The sequence below is a fragment of the Amphiprion ocellaris genome, chromosome 24 (assembly GCF_022539595.1).
Source record: "Amphiprion ocellaris isolate individual 3 ecotype Okinawa chromosome 24, ASM2253959v1, whole genome shotgun sequence".
Lineage (NCBI taxonomy): Eukaryota > Metazoa > Chordata > Actinopteri > Pomacentridae > Amphiprion > Amphiprion ocellaris.
Window position 1 is genome coordinate 17,878,036 of NC_072789.1, and position 24,590 is coordinate 17,902,625.

At 46.9% G+C, this 24,590-nt stretch overlaps 1 protein-coding gene across 1 annotated transcript; it reads right to left on the reverse strand.

Annotated features, from left to right (window-relative positions):
- Positions 1-5,537: 5,537 nt before the first annotated feature.
- Positions 5,538-23,906, reverse strand: pcid2 (PCI domain containing 2). The gene is made up of 15 exons (XM_023266420.3): positions 23,797-23,906; positions 22,936-22,986; positions 22,316-22,405; positions 22,173-22,246; positions 21,892-21,957; positions 21,753-21,794; positions 21,627-21,681; positions 21,329-21,432; positions 17,682-17,757; positions 16,944-17,085; positions 16,242-16,342; positions 6,706-6,779; positions 6,507-6,632; positions 5,798-5,921; positions 5,538-5,721 (listed from the first exon to the last, which is right to left on the reverse strand). Exons 2-15 carry the CDS (start codon positions 22,969-22,971, stop codon positions 5,632-5,634), a joined length of 1,200 nt encoding a protein of 399 aa, XP_023122188.1. The 5' UTR covers positions 22,972-22,986; positions 23,797-23,906; the 3' UTR covers positions 5,538-5,631.
- Between the last annotated feature and the right edge of the window lie 684 nt (positions 23,907-24,590).

A 24,590-nucleotide genomic window follows, 5' to 3' on the forward strand; every position in this document is an offset into this window, starting at 1 on the left:
CCCCGGTAGGGTCACACATGACAAACAGGTCCTGGGTGAAGGACCAGACAAACAGCAGCCCAGAAGACCCCAATGAAGACTAATAACCTTGGAACCACGAGTCCCTTGCCCGGACGCAGGTCACCGGGGTCCCCCCCTGGAGCCAGGCCCGGGGGTGGGGCTCGATGGAGAGCGTCTGGTGGCCGGGCTTCTTCCCACGGGGCCCGGCCGGGCACAGCCCGAAGAAGAGACGTGGGACCCCCCTCCAGCAGGCCCACCACCCGCAGGAGGGGCCATAGGGGTCCGGTGCCATGTGTGTTGGGCGGCGGCCAGGGGCGGGGAGCCTGGCGTAACGACCCCCAGCTACACAAGCTGGCTCTAGGGACGTGGAACGTCACCTCTCTGGCGGGGAAGGAGCCTGAGCTGGTGTGCGAGGCTGAGAAGTTCCGACTTGATATAGTCGGCCTCACCTCAACACACAGCAGGGGCTCTGGAACCAGCCCTCTCGAGAGGGGTTGGACTCTCTTCCACTCTGGAGTTGCCAATGGTGAGAGGCGCCGAGCAGGGGTGTCAATACTCATTGCGCCTCGGCTCGGTGACTGTGTGTTGAAGTTTACCCCGGTGGACGAGAGGGTGGCCGCCCTTCGCCTTCGGGTGGGGGGACGGTTCCTTACTGTTGTTTGTGCCTACGGGCCGAACAGCAGTTTGGAGTATCCGCCCTTTCTGGAATCCTTGGAGGGGGTGCTGGAGAGCGCCCCTTCTGGGGATTCCATAGTTCTGCTGGGGGACTTCAACGCTCACGTTGGCAATGACAGTGAGACCTGGAGAGGCGTGATTGGGAGGAACGGCCCCCCCGATCTGAACCCGAGCGGTGTTCTGTTATTGGACTTTTTTGCTCTTCACAGATTGTCCATAACGAACACCATGTTCAGGCATAAGGGTGTCCATATGTGCACTTGGCACCAGGACACCCTAGGCCGCAGTTCGATGATCGACTTTGTTGTCGTATCGTCGGACTTGCGGCCGCATGTCCTGGACACTCGGGTGAAGAGAGGGGCGGAGCTGTCAACCGATCACCACCTGGTGGTGAGTTGTCTCCGATGGTGGGGGAGGATGCCAGTCAGACCTGGCAGACCCAAACGGATCGTGAGGGTGTGCTGGGAACGTCTGGCGGAGTCCCCTGTCAGAAGGAGTTTCAACTCCCACCTCCGGTCAAGCTTCAACCATGTCCCGAGGGAGGTGGGGGACATTGAGTCCGAGTGGACCATGTTCCGTGCCTCCATTGCTGAGGCGGCCGATCGTTGCTGTGGCCGTAAGGTGGTCGGTGCCTGTCGCGGCGGCAATCCCCGAACCCGTTGGTGGACACCGGTGGTAAGGGATGCCGTCAAGCTGAAGAAGGAGTCCTACCAGGCCTTTTTGGCCTGTGGGACTCCGGAGGCAGCTGACAGGTACCGGCTGGCCAAGCGGGCTGTGGCTGCGGCTGTCGCCGAGGCAAAAACTCGGGTATGGGAGGAGTTTGGCGAGGCCATGGAAAACGACTTCCGGACGGCTTCGAAGAGATTCTGGTCCACCATCCGGCGTCTCAGGGGGGGAAAGCGGTGCACTGTCAACACTGTGTATAGTGGGGATGGTGCACTGCTGACCTCAACTCGGGACGTTGTGAATCGGTGGAGGGAGTACTTCGAAGACCTCCTCAATCCCACCGACACGCCTTCTGATTCAGAAGTGGGGCCTGGGGTCTCGGGGGTAGATTCTCCCATCTCTGGGGTCGAAGTCGCCGAGGTAGTTAAAAAGCTCCTCGGTGGCAGGGCCCCGGGGGTGGATGAGATCTGCCCGGAGTTCCTCAAGGCCCTGGATGTTGTGGGGCTGTCCTGGTTGACACGCCTCTGCAACATCGCGTGGACATCGGGGGCAGTGCCTCTGGATTGGCAGACTGGGGTGGTGGTCCCTCTTTTCAAAAAGGGGGACCGGAGGGTGTGTTCCAACTATAGGGGGATCACACTCCTCAGCCTCCCCGGGAAGGTCTATTCAGGGGTACTGGAGAGGAGGGTCCGCCGGATAGTCGAACCTCGGATTCAGGAGGAGCAATGTGGTTTTCGTCCCGGCCATGGAACTGTGGACCAGCTCTACACCCTCAGCAGGGTCCTTGAGGGCGCATGGGAGTTTGCCCAACCAGTCCACATGTGTTTTGTGGATCTGGAGAAGGCTTTCGACCGTGTCCCTCGGGGAACCCTCTGGGGAGTGCTCCGGGAGTACGGGGTAACGGACCACCTAATACAGGCTGTCCGTTCCCTGTATGACCGGTGCCAGAGCTTGGTCCGCATCTCCGGCAATAAGTCGAACTCGTTTCCAGTGAGAGTTGGACTCCGCCAGGGCTGCCCTTTGTCACCGATTCTGTTCATAATTTTTATGGACAGAATATCTAGGCGCAGCCAGGGTGTTGAGGGGGTCCGGTTTGGTGACCTCAGGATTCCGTCACTGCTTTTTGCAGATGATGTGGTCCTGTTGGCTTCATCATGCCAGGACCTCCAACTCTCACTGGATCGGTTCGCAGCCGAGTGTGAAGCGGTTGGGATGAGGATCAGCACCTCCAAATCCGAGTCCATGGTCCTCAGGCGGAAAAGGGTGGAGTGCACTCTCCGGGTCAGGGATGAGGTCCTGCCCCAAGTGGAGGAGTTTAAGTACCTCGGGGTCTTGTTCACGAGTGAGGGAAGGATGGAGCGAGAGATCGACCGGCGGATTGCTGCGGCCTCCGCAGTAATGCGGGCGCTGTACAGGTCCGTCGTGGTAAAGAGGGAGCTGAGCCGAAAGGCGAAGCTCTCAATTTACCGGTCGATCTACGTTCCTACCCTCACCTATGGTCACGAACTTTGGGTAGTGACCGAAAGAACAAGATCGCGGGTACAAGCGGCTGAAATGAGTTTCCTCCGCAGGGTGGCTGGGCTCTCCCTTAGAGATAGGGAGAGAAGCTCGGCCATCCGGGAGGATCTCAGAGTAGAGCCGCTGCTCCTCCGTGTAGAGAGGAGCCAGATGAGGTGGCTCGGGCATCTAATTAGGATGCCCCCCGGACGCCTCCCCGGTGAGGTGTTTCGGGCACGTCCCACTGGGAGGAGGCCCCGGGGAAGACCCAGGACAAGCTGGAGAGACTATGTCTCCCAGCTGGCCTGGGAACGCCTTGGGGTCCCCCGGGAGGAGCTAGATGATGTGGCCGGGGAGAGGGAGGTCTGGGCTTCCCTCCTAAAGCTGCTGCCCCCGCGACCCGACCCGGACCAGCGGTAGAAGATGGATGGATGGATGGATGGATGGATGGATGGATGGATGGATGGATGGATGGATGGATGGATGGAACAACCCAAAAGTAGCGTAAAAAGACCAAGGAAGAACTATATGTTGATTTCTTTTTCCTGTATTTTGGGTAAAATAGATGTAAAGATTCAATAAAGATGCAGAACATCCAAACAAACAGACAGAAGACAGAAAAGTTGGAGATGGTTCCAAATTTTTTAAATTTTTGTAAAATAAAATGTTCCTTCTCTGGTTAAGGACATAGAAGATGTAAGAACCTTTTTTTGAGTCTCACGTAGACTATGTGGGAACGTGTGATGAGTCTCAGGGAGATGATGGAATGTTTGATGAGTCTCAGGTAGACGATGTTGGAACGTTTGATGAGTCTCACCTAGACGATGTGGGAACGTTTGATGAGTCTCAGGGAGATGATGGAACGTTGGATGAGTCTCACGTAGACGATGTTGGAACGTTTGATGAGTCTCAGGTAGACGATGTTGGAACGTTTGGTGAATCTCAGGTAGATGATGTTGGAACGTTTGATGAGTCTCACGTAGATGATGTGGGAACGTTTGATGAATCTCAGGTAGATGATGGAACGTTTGATGAATCTCAGGTAGATGATGTTGGAACGTTTGATGAATCTCAGGTAGATGATGGAACGTTTGATGAGTCTCAGGTAGACGATGTTGGAACGTTTGATGAATCTCAGGTAGACAATGTTGGAATGTTTGATGAATCTCAGGTAGACAATGTTGGAACATTTGATGAATCTCAGGTAGATGATGGAAAGTTTGATGAGTCTCACGTAGACGATGTGGGAACGTTTGATGAGTCTCACGTAGACGATGTGGGAACGTTTGAGTGTCAGGTAGATGATGGAATGTTTGATGAGTCTCAAGTAGACAACGTATGAACGTTTGATGAATCTCAGGTAGACGATGTTGGAACGTTTGATGAATCTCAGGTAGATGATGGAACGTTTGATGAGTCTCACATAGACGATGTGGGAACGTTTGATGTGTCTCACATAGACGATGTGGGAACGTCTGAGTCTCAGGTAGATGATGTTGGAATGTTTGAGTCTCAGGTAGATGATGGAACGTTTGATGAATCTCAGGTAGATGATGTTGGAACGTTTGATGAATCTCAGGTAGATGATGGAACGTTGGATGAGTCTCAGGTAGACGATGTTGAAACGTTTGATGAATCTCAGGTAGATGACGTTGGAACGTTTGATGAATCTCAGGTAGATGATGGAACGTTTGATGAGTCTCACATAGATGATGTGGGAACGTTTGAGTCTCAGGTAGATGATGGAACATTTGATGAGTCTCAGGTAGATGATGTTGGAACGTTTGAGTCTCAGGTAGATGATGGAACGTTTGATGAATCTCAGGTAGACAATGTTGGAATGTTTGATGAATCTCAGGTAGACGATGTTGGAACGTTTGATGAATCTCAGGTAGATGATGGAACGTTTGATGAGGCTCAGGTAGATGACGTAGGAACGTTCGATGAATCTCAGGTAGACGATGTGGGAACGTTTGATGAGTCTCAGATAGGCGATGTGGAAACGTTTGATGAGTCTCAGGTAGACGATGTGGGAACGTTTGATGAGTCTCAGGTAGATGATGTGGGAACATTTGAATCTCAGGTAGATGATGGAACATTTGATGAGTCTCAGGTAGATGATGTTGGAATGTTTGAGTCTCAGGTAGATGATGGAACGTTTGATGAATCTCAGGTAGACAATGTTGGAACGTTTGATGAATCTCAGGTAGACAATGTTGGAACGTTTGATGAATCTCAGGTAGACGATGGGACGCTGGATGAGTCTCAGGTAGACGATGGAACGTTTGATGAGTCTCAGATAGACGATGTTGGAACGTTTGATGAATCTCAGGTAGATGATGGAACGTTTGACGAGTCTCAGGTAGACGATGTGGGAACGTTTGATGAATCTCAGGTAGACGATGTGGGAATGTGTGATGAATCTCAGGTAGACAATGTGGGAACGTGTGATCAATCTCAGGTAGACGATGTGGGAATGGTTGATGAGTCTCAGGTAGACGATGTGGGACCGTTTGATGAGTCTCAGGTACATGATGTTGGAACGAGCCCTTCTGAAACATTCAGGAATGATCTTAGAGCAGAAGACATCTCTGAGATGATCTGGTTCCCCAGAGCTGCAGGACTTTAATAAAGTGTTTAGAAGTTCTACTGAAACAGACTCCATTACCCAGAATGCTCAGAGAATAACCAATCAGATGGATGTTCTACAAACTAGCAGTTTAATTCAACAGTACAAAATAAAAGAGTAGAAAAGCAGGATTGAGGTGTGCAGCGGCCCAGAGGATTGTGGGTTCAGGAGACCGAGGACAGAGGAGGAAACGGGTTCTGTTTGCTGACCACCAGCTTCTGGTGCTGCTGGGAGATGTAGCCTTTAATGTGGCCCTGCAGAGACAAGAAGAAGGAGAAGATCAGCTCCATTCCACCTGCTGCTCAGGTGAGTCTACCTGTAGGTCCTCACCATGTAGATCAGGTTGGCCAGGATGCACTGAACCTCATCAATGTCCACGTCCTCCACCTGCATCATCCTCAGAGACACCAGGAAGGCATCCAGAGGCAGCTGGTGGGTCCTCAGCAGGAGATACCTGGAGATACCAGAGAACGTAAAGTAATTCATCAATCAATCAATCCATCAATCCATCTATCAATACATCAATCCATCAATCAATCATCCATCCAACTGGTGGGTCCTCAGCAGAAGATACCTGGAGATACGAGAACATGAAGTCATCAATCATCCATCTATCATCTTTCCTAAACAGGTTCCTGCAGGTGGTATTTAGGAGCTTTATTCTGGTAACTCACACTTTTTTGAACAGGTTCCTGTAGGTAATATTTAGGAGCTTTATTTTGGAGAACAGGTTCCTGTAGGTGATATCAGCTTTATTTTGGTAACTCACATTTTCTTGAACAGGTTCCTGTTGGTGATATTTAGGAGTTTTATTTTGGTAACTTACACTTTCTTGAACAGGTTCCTGTAGGTGATATTTAGGGGCTTTATTTTGGAAACTCACACTTTCTTGAACAGGTTCCTGAAGGTGATATTTAGGAGTTTTATTTTGGTAACTCACACTTTCTTGAACAGGTTCCTGTAGGTGATATTTAGGAGTTTTATTTTGAAGAACAGGTTCCTGAAGGTGATAGTTCAGACTTTTATTTTGGTAACTCACACTTTCTTGAACAGGTTCCTGAAGGTGATGATCTTCAGCTTCTCCAGGATCAGGAAGATGCCACAGCGGATGAAGAATGTCTCATGTTTGTTCAGAGCTTCGTTCAGCAGCAGCAGGTTTCCTTCACTGCAACACATCAGCATCTGTCAGACCACCTGACGCTGTGATGTCATCACCTGAAGCCCCGCCCCCTGCTCACCTCACGCCCTTGGTGACGTCAGCAAACTGCATGAGGTCGTACTTCCTGAGGAGCTGATGGGTCGGCATGTGGCCCTGAAACAACAACCTGCAGTCAGACTGGGAGAACTGGGAACCAGTAGAACCACTTTAAACCAGTACAAAGGACTGTCTAACCAGCAAAACCAGTTTAAACCAGTACAAAGGACTGTCTAACTAGCAAAACCCAGTAAAACCAGTTTAAACCAGCACAAAGGACCGTCTAACCAGCATAACCCAGTAGAACCAGTATAACCAGTATAAAGGACAGCCTAACCAGCATAACTGAGTAGAACCATTTTAAACCAGTACAAAGGACTGTCTAAAAAGCATAACCCAGTAAAACCAGCACAAAGGCCCTAACGAGTAAAACCAGTATAACGGCTCTAACCAGTATAACCAGTATAAAGGCTCGAACCAGTAAAACCAGTATAACCTGCAAACGACGTTGGCTTTATAGACAATTGGAGCTCTTTCTGGGGAAAACCTGGTCTGATTAGGAGAGACGGCATCCATCCCACTTTGGCTGGTGCAGCTCTCATTTCTAGGAATATGGCTGATTTTATTAGAACTCCTAAAGCATGACAACCCAGAGTTCAGACCAGGATGCAGAGTTGTAGTCTTCCACACCTCTCTGCAGTTTCCTCTCAGCTGTCACCCTCCAGTAATTCAGTTAGCTTTATCGAGACTGTGTCTGTCCCCCGACCACCAAAATGCAATAAATTAAACAATTCAAAAATAAACAAAAGATATAGTAACCATAAAAATCTAATAAAAATGAATACCACTATTTCAACTGAGCGAAGAAACAGGACAATTAAATGTGGTCTGTTAAATATTATATCTCTCTCGTCTAAATCTCTGTTAGTAAATGATTTGATAACTGATAACCAGATTGATTTGTTCTGTTTGACTGAAACCTGGTTGCAGCAGGAAGAATATGTTAATCTAAATGAATCAACTCCTACTAGTCATACTAACTGTCATGTTCCTCCAATCACAGGCCGAGGAGGAGGAGTGGCAGCAATTTACCTCTCTAGCTTAAAAATGAACGAGAGACCTAAACCTAGTTACAGTTCATTTGAAAATCTTACTCTGTCTCTCTAATCCAGATTTAAAAGCTCAGAAACCAGTTTTATTTGTTGTTGTATATCGTCCTCCTGCTCCTTATTCTGAGTTTTTATCTCAATTCTCAGACTTTTTATCTGATTTAGTGCTCAGCTCAGATAAAGTCATTATTGTGGGTGACTTTAACATTCATGTTGACGTGGACAGTGACAGCCTTACGACTGCTTTTAATTCAATATTAGACTCAATTGGGTTTTCTCAGCATGTAAAGAAACCAAATCATAGTTTTAATCACACCCTTGACCTCGTTCTGACTTATGGCATAGAAATCAAACAGTTAACAGTATTTCCCCGGAACCCTCTTCTTTCTGACCATTTTATGATAACATTTCAATTTACAACAATAGATTGTATAGGAGTTAAGAATAAACATCGTTACAGTAGATGTCTGTCTGACAATTCGGTGACTAAATTTAAGGAAATAATACCCTCTCTATTTACTTGAGCACCACTTACTGATAAAATGGAAGGGAAATATTATAATTTTACCCCCACAGAAGTGGATTATATTGTTACTAATGCTGCAGCCTCACTGCGTACAACACTTGATAGTGTTGCACCTGTAAAAAAGAAAGTTCTATCTCAGAGAGGACCTGCTCCTTGGTAGAATTCCCAGCTGCGGACTTTAAAGCAGGCGTCCCGAAAGCTGGAAAGGAAGTGGTACTCCACTAATTTAGAGGAAGTTTATGTAGCTTGGAAAAATAGTCTAGTAATTTATAAAAAAAGCTCTTGGTAATGCCAGGACAACATATTATTCATCTTTAATAGAGGAAAACAAGAACAACCCCAGGTTTCTCTTCAGCACTGTAGCCAGGCTGACAAAGAGTCAGAGCTCTGTTCAACCTTGTATTCCTTTAGCTTTGAGCAGTAACAACTTCATGAGCTTCTTTACAAATAAAATTATTACGATTAGAGAAAAAATTAATCTGGCCCTTCCTGCAAATGTCACAGATGTATCATCGAGTACAGATACTTTAGAATTGGCTGTAAGACCAGATGGATATTTAGAATTTTTCACTCCCATACATCTGTCTGAACTAATTTCAATAGTTTCTACATCCAAACCATCAACATGTCTTTTAGATCCTATCCCAACTAGACTGTTCAAGGAGGCTTTACCTTTAATTAATTCCTCAATGTTAGATCTGATTAATCTCTCTCTAGTAACAGGTTATGTACCACAGGCTTTTAAGGTTGCTGGAATCAAACCTTTACATAAAAAGCCTACTCTAGATCCAGATGTTTTAGCCAACTATAGACCAATTTCTAACCTCCCATTTCTCTCTAAAATTCTGGAAAGAACTGTTGCAAATCAATTATGTGAACATTTACAAAGGAATAGCTTGTTTGAAGAGTTTCAGTCAGGCTTCAGAGTGCATCATAGCACAGAAACAGCTCTGGTGAAAGTTACTAATGACCTTCTCATAGCGTCAGATAATGGACTGGTCTCTATACTTATTTTGTTGGACCTTAGTGCGGCATTCGATACAATCAACCACAAACTTTTATTACAGCGACTAGAACATTGTATTGGCATTAAAGGGACAGCACTGGACTGGTTTAAATCCTACTTATCAGACAGGTTCCAGTTTGTGCATGTCAACAATGACTCTTCTGAGCATACTAGGGTTAATCATGGAGTTCCTCAGGGTTCTGTCTTAGGACCAATACTGTTCACATTATACATGCTTCCCTTAGGCAATATTATTAGGAAGCACTGTATTAATTTCCATTGTTACGCTGACGACACTCAATTGTATTTATCTATGAAGCCAAATGAAACTAATCAGCTGGGCAGACTGCAAGATTGTCTTAAGGACATAAAGACCTGGATGACCTATAATTTCTTAGTACTAAATTCAGACAAGACTGAAGTCATTGTATTTGGCCCCAAACATCTTAGAGAATTGCTTTCAAAGTATATAGTTACTCTGGATGGCATTACATTGGCCTCCAGTACTACTGTGAGGAACCTCGGTGTTATCTTTGACCAGGACATGTCCTTTAACTCACACATAAAACAAATCTGTAGGACTTCCTTTTTCCACCTGAGAAATATTGTGAAAATCAGGAACACCCTGTCTCAGAGTGATGCAGAAAAACTAGTCCATGCATTTGTTACTTCTTGGCTTGACTACTGTAATTCCTTATTATCAGGTTGTCCCAAAAGCTCTCTAAAACATCTACAGCTGATCCAAAATGCTGCAGCCAGAGTACTGACAGGAGTTAGCAAGAGAGATCGTATTTCTCCGATGCTGGTTTCTCTTCATTGGCTTCCTGTTAAATCTAGAATAGAATTCAAAATCCTTCTTCTGACATATAAAGCTCTTAACAACCAATCTCCATCATATCTTAAAGACCTGATAGTACCATATTATCCTAGCAGAACTCTTCGCTCTCAGACTGCAGGCTTACTTGTTGTTCCTAGAATCTCTAAAAGTAGAATGGGAGGCAGAGCCTTCAGTTATCAGGCGCCTCTCCCGTGGAACCAGCTCCCAGTTTGGGTTCTGGAGGCGGACACCCTCTCTATTTTTAAGACCAGGCTTCAAACCTTCCTTTTTGACAAAGCTTATAGTTAGGGCTGACTGGGGGACCCTGACGGGGTGAGCTGGTGTTTTCATTTGCACAACTGACTTCCCCTCTTGACGTCCCTTTAGTCTGCCCCTAGTTCTGCTGCTATAGGCCTAGGCTGCTGGGGGACCTCTCTTGATGCACTGAGCCCTTCTCTAACTATCTTTGTATTTACTATATGTACCATTATTGCATTACACTCACTCTGTTTCTCCCTGTGTCCTTTCTCCAAGTGTCCCTGGTCCCAGAGCTGGATGCTTCAGAAGTGTGGTTGTTCTCCCACCAACTGTAATCCTCTACCTCTACCCCTCTACCTCTCTATCTGTATCCCACTACCTCTACCTCTCTACCTCTTCTGTCCCTCTCAACCCGCCCGGCCAGCAGCAGATGGGTCCACCCACATTAGAGCCGGGTTCTGCTCGAGGTTTTTTTTCCCTGTTAAAAGGGTGTTTTCCTTGCCACTGTTGCCTTTTGGCTTGCTCTGGGGTTCAGGCATATGGGTTCTGTAAAACGTCTCGAGACAATTTGACTGTAATTGGCGCTATATAAATTAAATAAAATTGAATTGAAAATTGAATTAACCATTATAGCAACCACGTGATGTCGGCTGACGGAAGGACGTGTTTTGTCGGGCTCCCGCTCCCACATTACTATTAGTCGCAGCGAGACAAACTCCTTGTCCTGCCGTGACAGACTTTTGACAGATTTTTATTTTTGTACAAAGCTACACCTTCTGATGAAAAGACTTTGAGCGTAAACCACCTTGTAAAGAACATTCAGACTTGGACGGAGCCGCCGGTCAGAGGCTAACCGCAGCTAACTGCTAACGGACAGTGGCTATCAGCAGCGGCTAGCTAGCTGCGGTGGCTCAATCACGTCGGTGTGTTACAGTGTTTGGATGCTAACAGCAGCAGATTAGGGCTCTATAGCACCACAGAAACAAACCTAGTTCACTGTTTAGTTCTTTCGGAAGCCAGGGACATGGCGGACACAGCCAGGGACTCTCCACCGGACACCACTTCCTTGTCCGCCCCCCACACCTCTGATCTAGATGCAGCCAACACAACCATCATCCGCCTGAAGGCAGACATCCGTCGTCTAACCGAGGAGCTAAAAATCAAATCAGATATACTCACCTCCTACATGAACGTCGCCTGCAAGCAGTCCCGCTACCTCGCTTCAGTCCAGTCCTCCCTCCACGACACCCTCCCGTGGGTCCCCGTCAGCCCTCGGCCCTCGTCCTGCTCAACTCCAAACCGACATCCATCCTGGTCCGAGGTTGTCATTCGTGGCAGAAGCAGCTGCAACGACCACACCGTCTCCCCGGCCCGACCAAATCTCATCAGCTTTGCGGCTCTGTCCCTACCGGCCAAGCCCCGGCCCGCCAACCCGGCGGCGACGCTGATCGGCGGCGACGCCTCCTCTTCCTCCAACCTGCCAGCTGCCGGAGCCTCTACGGCTCCCATCCGAACAGCCGACGGACCGCCAAAGGCTCTGGACCCCCCGACGTCCAACGCTGCGGATCAGCCGGCCTCCTCATCGGGGGCGGCTACCTCCCGGTCGCCGCTGGACGCCGGCGCAAAGACCACCTCCGCGCAAACGTGCGGTGGCCCCCGGGCTCAGCCTGGCTCCACCTGCAGGGTCTCCCCTCCGCGGGCGACCGGCAGCACTCGGTCCTCCTCCGGAGAGCAACAAACCCAGCGGTCCCAAACCCGGATATCCTCCGCAACCTCCCGACGACGTCTGCTGCGGGACGCGGTTCGCCGCCACTCCGCCGGGTCCGTCGGCAAAGATTTGGACCATCATAGCAGCTGTCTACAACGCGAGTTTGTAGACTCCTCATCGCTGCGTTTCCATCGCTCCACCATCACCTCCCCCCTTACCGACACCGAGCCACAGGGACAGCTGGCACCCGCGGCGGCTCCTCTGCACACCAGCCCCGACGCAACCTCAGCTGGAAGCCCTCCACTCCACCTCTCCCGTAAGTTCACAACCTCCCGTCCACCACTTGCCCCACTCTTCGCCCCCACTACGCTCATCATTGGCGACAGTATCATGAGAGGCATCAGGTTCTTTAACGCTATCACACTGTCATTCCCCGGTGCTACAGCTGCAGATATCGCTGTTAAAATTCCTTCCGTTCTCCGCTCACTCCCCTCCTCTGTACACCGCATTATCCTTCACGTCGGCTGCAACGACACAGCGCGCCCCCAGTCTGAGCAGACAAAACGTGATTTTCAATATCTGACGGACTTACTGAAAGACTGCGGAAAGTCTATTTTTATTAGCGGGCCCCTACCAATGGTGAACAACAATTCTGAGCGCTTCAGCAGACTGCTCAGCCTGAACACCTGGATTAGCTCGTTCTGCTGTGCCAGCAGAATTAACTTTATTGACAATTTTAACTGTTTCTGGAACAGGCCAGAATATTTTAACAGTGATGGCATTCATCCAAACAGGTCCGGCAGATCACTTTTAGTCTCAAATATCCAATACACCGTCCACACTTCAGACTGACTAGTGCCAGTGTTTACATCCATCTCTTCTTCACGCTCCACTGAACCGCCTCCCAGCTACAGCGCCCCCCTCTGTCCCCACCTGGAACTCCCCCCATCTTCCCCTCCAGCACACCCACTGCCTCCCCCCTCTGGCTCCCCCTGCCCGTCACCCCGGCTCTACCAGAATTCAACTAGCTGCCAAATCCCCACCATCATCAGCTTCAGACAACCTCGGCAGCCCTCCCTCAGAAACTGCCATTTTGCTAACCTTCGCCCACTTCCACGGACCTCACAGCCTTGTCCCCAGAAGCCCTCCCCTAATCACACATCCACACTTCACCTGAACTTTGCCCTCTTCAACACCCGCTCCGTCACCAGCAAAGGCCCCATTCTACAATTATTCATCCTGGACAATAAACTGGACTTCCTCTGTCTAACCGAAACATGGCACAAACCACTGGACTTCTACCCACTCAATCAAGCCACTCCCTCCGGATACACGTACCTCAACTCACCCCGCCCAGAAGGTCGAGGAGGCGGCATCGCAGTCATCCACAAACAGGTCTTCACAACCATCCCACTTTCCATCCCTGCCTCCCCCTCCTTTGAACACCTTGTTTTTAAATTACCCGGTCCCACCCCAATGGTCACTGCTATCATTTACCGCCCACCTAAACCAAACCCCTCATTTCTCCCTGACTTTTCCCACTTTGCCACCCAGCTATTAGCTACATCTCCATCAGTCCTCATCCTTGGTGACTTCAACTTTCACATGGACAACCTTCACAGTAAATCTGCCTCTGACTTCCTAGACCTCCTACAATCACTCAACCTCACCCAGCATGTCAATTTCCCCACCCACAACCATGGACACATCCTCGATCTGGTTTGCTCCTCTGGTCTTACAGTCCTAAATATCTCCAGCTGTCATCTCTCCATCTCTGACCACCTAGCAATAACTATGGACATCAGCCTCCCCACCCCCTGCCCAAGGAAAAACGGACAATCTTTTTTAGAAACACTAGATCACTCTCCCCCTCTGTATTCTCCGCCTCACTGACCACTGCATTGTCCATCTCCCCTCCCCCATCAATCAATAACCCCACTGACCTCATCAACCACTATAATCATACTCTCTCTTCCTGTCTTGATCAGCTTGCTCCCCTCAAATCCAAATTAGTCACTTTCTCCCACTCTGCTCCATGGTACACCCCCGAACTCCACCGCATGAAAGCCCATAAACGACAGCTGGAACGTCTTGTCAAGAAAACAAACCTGACAGTTCACCGTCAAGCCTACTCCGACTTCCTCCAACAATACAAAGACGCCCTGAAATCTGCACGGTCCACTTTCTACTCTGACCTGATCAATACCAGCTCCAACAACCCCAAGTCCCTCTTCTCAACTGTCAATAAACTCCTTGCCCCCCCGGACACCGTCTCAAACTCGTTCACCACTGACAAGTGCAACCTATTCCTCTCTTTTTTCCATAACAAAATCATCTCCATCCACAGCAGCCTTGTCACCTCTCCCACCTCACTTGATCCCCCTCTCCTCCACCAAACCCTCTGAACTTTCCCCCCCTGGCCCACTTCTCGCCCGTTTCCCCCCTGGACCTGCCCAAATTCATCACTGGAACTAAAAACTCCACATCCTGCCTGGACCCCATCCCCACTGACCTCCTCAAAAACTGCCTCCCTGTTATCTCCCCCCTCATCTCTAACATCATCAACACTTCCCTCAGTACTGGCTGTGTCCCCTCACCCCTCAAGCTCGCCTCTGTCTCCCCCATCCTCAAAAAACCTGGTTTGGATCCAACCTCCCCTCACAACTTCCGACCCATCTCCAACCTCCCCTTCTTATCCAAAACATTAGAACGTGTCGTCGCTGCCCAGTTGAAAACTCATCTCACCTCCAACAACCTGTATGAAACCTTTCAATCCGGATTCCGCTCTCATCACAGCACTGAAACTGCTCTCCTCAAGGTCACCAACGATCTCCTCCTCTCCTCAGACTCTGGACAAGTCACCATCCTCATTCTTCTCGACCTCTCTGCAGCATTTGACACAATCAATCACTCCATCCTCCTGTCCCGCCTTCAATCCTCCATTAACATCACCGGCACCGCCCTCACCTGGTTCACATCATATCTCACAAATCGACAACAATTCATCAAGGTCAACAACTGCACATCCGCCACCGCCCCCCTGTCCCATGGTGTCCCTCAAGGATCGGTCCTTGGCCCCCTCCTCTTTATCCTGTACCTCCTCCCCCTCGGCAACATCATCCGCCGCCACAACCTACACTTCCATTGCTACGCCGACGATATCCAACTCTACATCTCCACCAACACCACCGCCACCACCACCCTCCCCCTCTCTCTCCAGCTGCTTGGCCGACATTATATCCTGGATGAGGAAAAATTTTCTCCTGCTAAACTGCGACAAGACTGATCTCATCTTTATTGGACCTAAATCACTCACACCATTTCCCCACCCCCCCATTACCATTGATAACACCACCCTATCTCCTTCTGCTCACATCCGCAACCTCGGTGTGATATTTGACAGCAACCTCACTTTTGAACCCCACATTAATCAGATCACCAAAACTGCCTATTTCCATCTCCGCAACATCGCCCGTCTCCGCCCCTTCCTCTCCTTCTCAGCCGCTGAAACCCTCATTCATGCCTTCGTCACTTCCCGCCTTGACTACTGCAATAGCATTCTCTTCGGCTCCACCTCCAAAGTTCTCAATAAACTTCAACTCATTCAAAACTCTGCTGCCCGACTCCTCACCCCGAACCTGTTCTCACGACCATATCACCCCCGTCCTGCAGAACCTCCATTGGCTCCCCATTTCACACCGCATCCAGTACAAACTGCTTCTCCTCACCTTCAAGTCCATCCATAATCTTGCCCCCTCTTACCTTACCGATTTGCTCCTCCCCTACACCCCCCCCAGGAATCTCCGCTCCTCCCACACAAACCTCCTTTCCATCCCGCACAGGACCAGCCGGCGACATTGGGGGGACAGAGCCTTCGCCATTGCCGCCCCCACACTCTGGAACTCACTCCCCCATGCCCTCCGTGACTGCACCAACCTCACCACATTTAAATCCCTTTTAAAGACTCACCTTTTTAGATCTGCTTTCCTTAAGTGATTCTGTATTTTATCTTGAACTTGTTTTACTATCTATTGATTTTAATTAACAGTTTTGTTTTATCTTATTGTATTTTATGTACAGCGTCTTTGAGTTTTTGGAAAAGCGCTTTATAAATAAAATTTATTATTATTATTATTATTATTATAATCCCCTTACCAACAGCATCTTGACTGGCAGCAGGTAGATCAGGATCATCCTCTTGTTCTTCTGACTCGACCGATGGCAGTGATGGAAGGCGAAGGACAGGAACTCTTCAGCTGCAGAAATAAAACCAGGTTTAACTCAACTAGTTACTAGACTACAGGTTTAGGTAAGGTTAAAGTCAGGTTTAGGTTGGGATAAAGTCAGGTGAAAGTCAGGTTAAAGTCAGGTGAAAGTCAGGTTTAGGTTGGGATAAAGTCAGGTTAAAGTCAGGTGAAAGTCAGGTTTCGGTTGGGATAAAGTCAGGTTTAAGTCAGGTTGGAGTCAGGTGAAAGTCAGGTTAAAGTCAGGTTTAGGTTGGGATAAAGTCAGGTTAAAGTCAGGTTGGAGTCAGGTGAAAGTCAGGTTAAAGTCAGGTTTAGGTTGGGATAAAGTCAGGTTAAAGTCAGGTTAACTTCTGGATGAAGTCAGGATAAAGTCAAGTTTAAGTCAGTTTAAAGTCAGGTTTAGACCAGGTTAAAGTCAGGTTTAAGTTGGGTTTAAGTCAGGTTTCAGTTGGGTTTAGATCAAGTTTAAGTCAGGTTTACCTGCTGTTCATATTCTGTAAATGCAGTACACTTCACTATTTTACACGTTAGACATTTCTGAATCCTGGATATTAAATATTAAAAAATGTAATGATCTAATAATAAATATCAATAATTAATCATCAATAACCTGGTTTGAAGTCGCTGTCGAACATGGCCTTGCGGCCCACGTAGTATTTGTAGGTGACCTTCTGAGCAGGACTGTAGTCGTTCTTCAGGTTGGAGCTGTCGATGGCTCTGATCAGAGGCTTACACAGATGGAGCTTATTGATCTGCAAACACACCGATAATCAATCAGCAGGCTCCAATTAATACCAAACACACTGATAATCAACCAAGAGGGTCCAATTAATACCAAACACACTGATAATCAATCAATAGGCTCCAATCAACCATCAATACCAAACACACTGATAATCAATCAATAAGCTCCAATTAATACCAAACGCACCAATAATCAATCAATAGGCTCCAATCAACCATCAATACGAAACACACTAATAATCAATAAGCTCCAATCAATACCACACACACCAATAATCAATCAATAGGCTCCAATCAATACCAAACACACGAATAATCAATCAATAGGCTCCAATCAATACCAAACACACTGATAATCAATCAATAAGCTCCAATCAATACGAAACACACCAATAATCAATCAATAGGCTCCAATCAATACCAAACACACTGATAATCAATCAATAGGCTCCAATAACCATCAATACCAAACACACTAATAATCAATCAATAAGCTCCAATCAATACCAAACACACCAATAATCAATCAATAGGCTCCAATCAATACCAAACACACTGATAATCAGTCAATAGGCTCCAATAACCATCAATACCTGAACCTCACCTTGAAGTAAATCTTGAACAGCTGGTTGCTCAGAAACATCATCCCCCATTTTTTAGAGTCCTCAATTCCTGCACGACTGGAGAGTAGAAAATACACACATGTAGTACACATTGTAGTATATATATACACACACACACACACACACACACGTAGTACACATTGTAGTATATATACATGTAGTACACACTGTTATATATATATATATATATATATATATATATATATATATATATATATACATATATATATATACATATATATATATATATACACATGTAGTACACAACGTACTATATACTGTACTGCAAACTGCAGGTGTATTAATACATGTATAAGTAGTATTATATATATAATATAACAGTAAACGTATTTGTCGCTGTCACACTGGTGCATTTATACATACACTATATTGCCAAAAGTATTCGCTCACCCATCCAAATAATCAGAATCAGGTGTTCCAGTCACTTCCATGGCCACAGGTGTATAAAATCCAGCACCTAGGCTGCAGACTGCTTTTACAAACATTTGTGAAAGAATGGCTCGCTCTCAGGAGCTCAGTGAATTCCAGCGTGGAACTGTGATAGGATGCCACCTGTGCAACAAATCCAGTCGTGACATTTCCTTGCTCCTAAATATTCCACAGTCAACTGTCAGCTGTATTATAAGAAAGTGGAAGTGTGTGGGAACGACAGCAACTCAGCCACCAAGTGGTAGGCCACGTAAACTGACAGAGTGGGGTCAGCGGATGCTGAGGCGCATAGTGCCAAGAGGTGGTCAACTTTCTGCAGAGTCAATCGCTACAGACCTTCAAACTTCATGTGGCCTTCAGATTAGCTCCAGAACAGTGCTTCAGCAGAGAGCTTCATGGAATGGGTTTCCATGGCCGAGCAGCTGCATCCAAGCCATACATCACCAAGTGCAATGCAAAGCGTGGGATGCAGTGGTGTAAAGCAGCCACCACTGGACTCTAGAGCAGTGGAGACGCCTTCTCTGGAGTGACCAATCGCGCTTCTCCATCTGGCAATCTGATGGACCAGTCTGGGTTTGGTGGTTGCCAGGAGAACCATACATGTCAGGCTGCATTGTGCCAAGTGTAAAGTTTGGTGGAGGGGGGATTATGGTGTGGGGTTGTTTTTCAGGAGCTGGGCTTGGCCCCTTAGTTCCAGTGAAAGGAACTCTGAATGCTTCAGCATACCAACACATTTTGGACAATTCCATGTTCCCAACTTTGTGGGAACAGTTCGGAGCTGGCCCCTTCCTCTTCCAACATGACTGTGCTCCAGTGCACAAAGCAAGGTCCATAAAGACATTGATGACAGAGTCTGGTGTGGATGAACTTGACTGGCCTGCACAGAGTCCTGACCTCAACCTGATAGAACACCTTTGGGATGAATTAGAGCGGAGACTGAGAGCCAGACCTTCTGGTCCAACATCAGTGTGTGACCTCACAAATGCACTTCTGGAAGAATGGTCAAAAATTCCCATAAACACACTCCTAAACCTTGTGGACAGCCTCCCCAGAAGAGTTGAAGCTGTTCTAGCTGCAAAGGGTGGACCGACGTCATATTGAACCCTGTGGATTAGGAATGGGATGTCACTTACGTTCATATGCCAGTCAAGGCAGGTGAGCCAATACTTTTGGCAATATAGTGTATATCCATCCTTCTATCTATTCCCTTCCTCTTTCCAGCTCTTCCTGGAGGATCCTGAGGTGTTCCCAGGCCAGATGAGATATATAATCCCTCCAGAAGGTTCTGGGTCTACCCTGGGGTCTCCTCCCAGGAGGACGTGTTCAGAAAACCTCCAAAGGAAGTCTCCCTGGACGATCTGAATCAGATGTCCAAACCACCTCAGTTGGTTCCTTTAAAGGTGAAGGATCTGCAGCTTTACTCCGAGCTCCCTCCAGATGTCTGAGCTTCTCCCCCTATCTCTAAGGCTGAGTTCAGACACCCTACGGAGGAAGCTCATTTCAGACGCTTGGATCCATGATCTCATTCTTTGGGTCACTACCCAGAGCTCATGACCATAGGTGAGGGTTGGAACGTAGATGGACGGTAAACTGGAGTCTTCTCCTTGAGGTTCAGCTCCCTCTTCACCACAACGGTTCGGTACAACGCCTTCATTACTGCTGACGCTGCACCAATCCTCCTGTCCATCTCTAGCTCCATTTTCCCATCACTCCTGAACAAGATCCTGAGATACTTGAACTCCTTCTCTTGGGGAAGCAATTCCCCCCGAACCCAGAGGGAGCAATCCAGCGGTTTCCATCAGAGAACCATAGCCTCGGACTTGGAGGTTCTGATCCTCATCCCCACCGCTTCACACTCAGCTGCAAACCACTCCAGTGCTGCTGAAGGTCTGAGGAACCAACAGAACCACATCATCTGCAAAAAGCAGAGATGTGATCCTGAGGTCCCCAAACCAGACACCCTCCTCACCCCAGCTGATCCTTGAGATCCATGAAGACCACAAACAGGATGAGAGATAAGGGACAGCCCTGGAGGAGTCCAACACCCACTGGAAACTAGGGCTAGCCCGAATAGCAGTTTCTGGGCTCCGGATATTCGGGCCCGATTAATGACGAATATCCGAATATTCGGTTTGGTCCGTAACGTCCAACGACGGACGGAATGTAACAGAACGGAGCGAGCCGCACATTACGATCGGTCCGAATATTTAGATCTCAAAATAAATATTCGGATACCACCGTCATGACCAAATATTCAGGTCCAGCCCTACTGGAAATGAGTCTGACTTTGTGCTGAGTATGTGGACACAGCTCTCACTTTGGTTGTACAGGGACCGAATGGCTCGTATCAGTGAGCCTGGCACCCCATACTCCCTCAGTACTCCATACTCCCTCAGTACTCCATACTCCCTCAGTACGCCATACTTCCTCAGTACCCCCCACAGAGCCCCTCGGGGGACACGGTCGTAGACCTTCTCCAAAGCCACAAACCACATGTAGACTGGCAGGTCGAACTCCCATGACCCCCTCAGCAGCTCCACAATATTAAAGATCTGATCCACCGTTCCACGACCAGGACGGAATCCACATTGTTACTCCTGAATCTGAGGTTCAACTATCAGTCGGAGCCTCCCTTCCAGCATCCCAGAGTAATCTTTCCTGGGGAGGCTGAGAAGTGTGATACCCCAGTAGTTGGAACACAACCCCCTAACCCTAACCCTTATAATTAAGTTATTAAAAGAGATATTTTTGTTGTTTAGGTTATTCCTCCTCCAAGGAGGCAGAGCCTCAATGGAGTAAAAACTTAAAACACAAAAATGTTTCATTTCTATTTATCTGCATTTTTCATCTGTCTGCTACATTCACAGATTACTGCAAATCTAAGTGCAATTATAGCGATTTTATTCAACATTTTAAGACTTTCTGTAAACTCAAGCACTGTCTAGAAAAGTGGTCTATTATGGGATGGCTACACCGTTAGCCGTTAGCATGACTCGTAGCTAACGTTAGCTCTGGTGCTAACAGCAACGCCTTTTACATTGAGGTGAAGCTGTCGGCTTGAATTGATGCCCTAATATATATATATATATATATATATATATATATATATATATATATATATATATATATATAGTATTATATAGTATTATATCTATAAATACTGTAGTACTATACGTACTTGTCACTGGCACACACCCTGAAGCAGCTCATCAGCTGTTCTGCTGCTTTCTCCAGCATCTCTCCTGGTTGACCTTTAGCTTTCTTCTGCAGCTGCTGCTCTGCCTGGAAACATGAAAGTTGGAGCTTTCAGCCACACAGGGAGGTCTTCTTCTTCAGTGTTCCAGCTCATTATATTAAGTACATTTATATTTTTATTTCCATACAAAGACTCTAAATAATAATAAATGTATAAGCATTAGATGTAGAGAACTGAGTCCGTCTGTTATCTGAGAACAACCAAACTAGAAAAGTCTCACGTTGTTGGCGAAGATCCTCAGATCCAGAGTGATGGAGAACATCACCGGCAGTGCCCTGAAACAACACGGAAATGTTCTGCAACGTTCTGCAACATTCCTGCAACATTCCTGCAATGTTCTACTCACCAGTTCTCCTCTTTGTGGGACTGGAAGGCTCTGAGGAAGGACGTTTAGGGTCAAGGAGGTGATTACTGATCAGTTTTAGTAGTGATTAGTATTACTGATTACCGTTATTGATCAGTTTCTGTGCGGTTCTGAAGGATATTGAACGACGAGCGTCTGGAACTTGTAGGCCTCAATGAAGTCGTGATTGGCCACAGCGTAGGTACACCTGTCACAATGACATCACAGCGTTCAGGTAGGTCAATAAATACAATCAAAGTGAAGAATCAACGTGCTGCTGCTCTGATTCATTTAAACTAAATCAATCACATTTTATCAGCCACAGGACAAAAACTAGAAGTTTCTATCAGAACAGCAACATCTGGCTGATTAATCTCTAATCAATAATCAGTCATCAGTAATCAATAATCAGTAGTCAGCGACCTGAGGTGAGCTGCCACCATCTCGTCGTACGGCGGCTCCAGAACCTGCTGACATTTCTCCTCGGGACTCGCCAGCTGCAACACAAACACAGGTGAGTGTGTATCCTCGCAACGCTGACAGCAACTGGGGGGGCGGGGCCTCACCTGAAGGCGGGGGTTGGCCACGTGGGGATGTTTGAAGGACAGGAGCTCAGCGCAGAACGAACCGTCGTGGTTATCGATGGCCTCGTAGATCTGTAGAAGAAACAGACGATCAAACCACAGAAGAAGAACCAGACGATCAAACCACAGAAGAAGAAACAGATGATCAAAACACAGAAGAAGAAACAGATGATCAAAACACAGAAGAAGAACCAGACAATAATAATAATAATAATAATGGATTAGATTTATATAGTGCTTTTCTATTAAGGCATACTCAAAGCGCATACAATGGATCCATTATTCATTCACTCACACATTCTCACTCTGGTGGTGGTAAACTACATTTGTATCCACAGCTGCCCTGGGGCAGACTGACGGAGGTTTGGCTGCCAATCCGCCCTCCGACCACCACCAATACAGCAGTGTGAGTAGCTGCACTGGAGGCCAGGTGTCTTAAAGGACACAACAGCACGTGACTAGAACAGAGCAGGAACCGAACCGCCAACCCTTCGATCACTGGATGACCCGCTCTACCACCTGAGCCACAGCCGCCCACATCCACAGAGCTACATCAAACCACAGAAGAAGAACCAGATGATCAAACCACAGAAGAAGGTTACCTGCTGCAGGTACTGGTTGATGGTGATGTGAGCCATGACATCAGGTTTCACCTGGAAACACAAACAGACGATCATCTACCTGTCCAGGTGTTCTGTCATTTATTCCTACAATTCCTATTTATTAAAGACAAAAAAATACATTCAAATACAACAAGAACATCAACATTATTATGAAAATACAGATTAATATTCCCGATTTTAATGTTTCAATGGATTAATATTCCTGAGTTTAATGTTTTAATGGACTAATATTCCTGATTTTGGTGTTTCAATGTATTAATATTCCTAATTTAATGTTTTAATGGATTAATAGTCCTAATTTTGGTGTTTTAATGGATTAATATTTAAGTTTTTAATGTTTTAATGGATTAATATTCCTGATTTTGGTGGTTTAATGGATTAATATTTAAGTTTTAATGTTTTAATGGATTAATATTCCTGATTTTGGTGTTTTGGAGCATCACAGATGAAAAGAGGAGATTAAATATTGTAGTTTTTAAGACCAAAGCAGTAAAATCTTGTGTAGATTTCAGTCTGAAAAGTTTTTCTAAAGAAGTAAAACCTGAAACCTTAAACAGCTTCTGACGGTTTTTAACCTAAAACACGTTTTAAATCCCGACACTAACTGTCAGAACATTATTTAAACCTTTAGGTAACTTTAATCAAACCTTTATGGAACGTTAATTAAACCTTTTAGGAACGTTTGCTGCAGCGGATGAATGAACCGTGGAGCTAACAGGCTAACTGTTAGCATTAGTTCCGCTGCCGTTAGAGCGTCGCTTTACCGAAACAGGATACAAACAACCCGTCAGCAAACAACACGTCAACACGTAAACAACAAACAAACAAACAACTACCAACCTTAAACACAAGGCTTTAGGAGCAAAACCTTCAGTTTCACTCCGCTGCACCGACACACCGACCCGGACCGCTTTGACCGACGGACACCCGGAACACAGGCGGTAGTTTTTCAGAATAAGACGGATATCAAAATAAAAGATTTCCTTTTTATTTGTCACTGTATTTGTTTGGGATTATTTTGTGTCTAATCTTTTATATTTATCGAAAATAAAACTTAAATCAAACATCTTCTGCTTCTGTTGATAATTCAGGACGTTTTACTGCAACAAGGAATGAACTGAATATTTGGACTTTACTTCATGGAGTCAGGAACTTGGTTTTACTGTTTCTGGTTTCTTCTTCCTGTTTTTAAAAGAAATCAGAGACTGGTTTTAATTCCAAATAGCATCTAGCAGCTTAGTTCTCTTCTTCACTGTTACTGTTCATTAAAAACAACATTTAAGCTTTGTGATTGGAAGAACATCTGAAGAAACTCAACCTCACTAACTGCTGGGAGACTCCACAGAACATCAGCATCCATCCATCCATCCATCCATCCATCCATCCATCCATCCATCCATCCATCCATCCATCCATCCATCATCCTTCCATCCGTCCATCCATCCATCCATCCATCCATTCGTCCATCCATCCATCCATCATCCGTCCATCCATCATCCGTCCATCCGTCCATGCGTCCATCCATCCATTCATCATCCATCCATCCATCCATCCATCCATCCATCCATCATTTTATCCTCAGGGTCATGGGGGGCTGGAGTCTAACCCCGCTGGACAGGTGACAACCTATCACA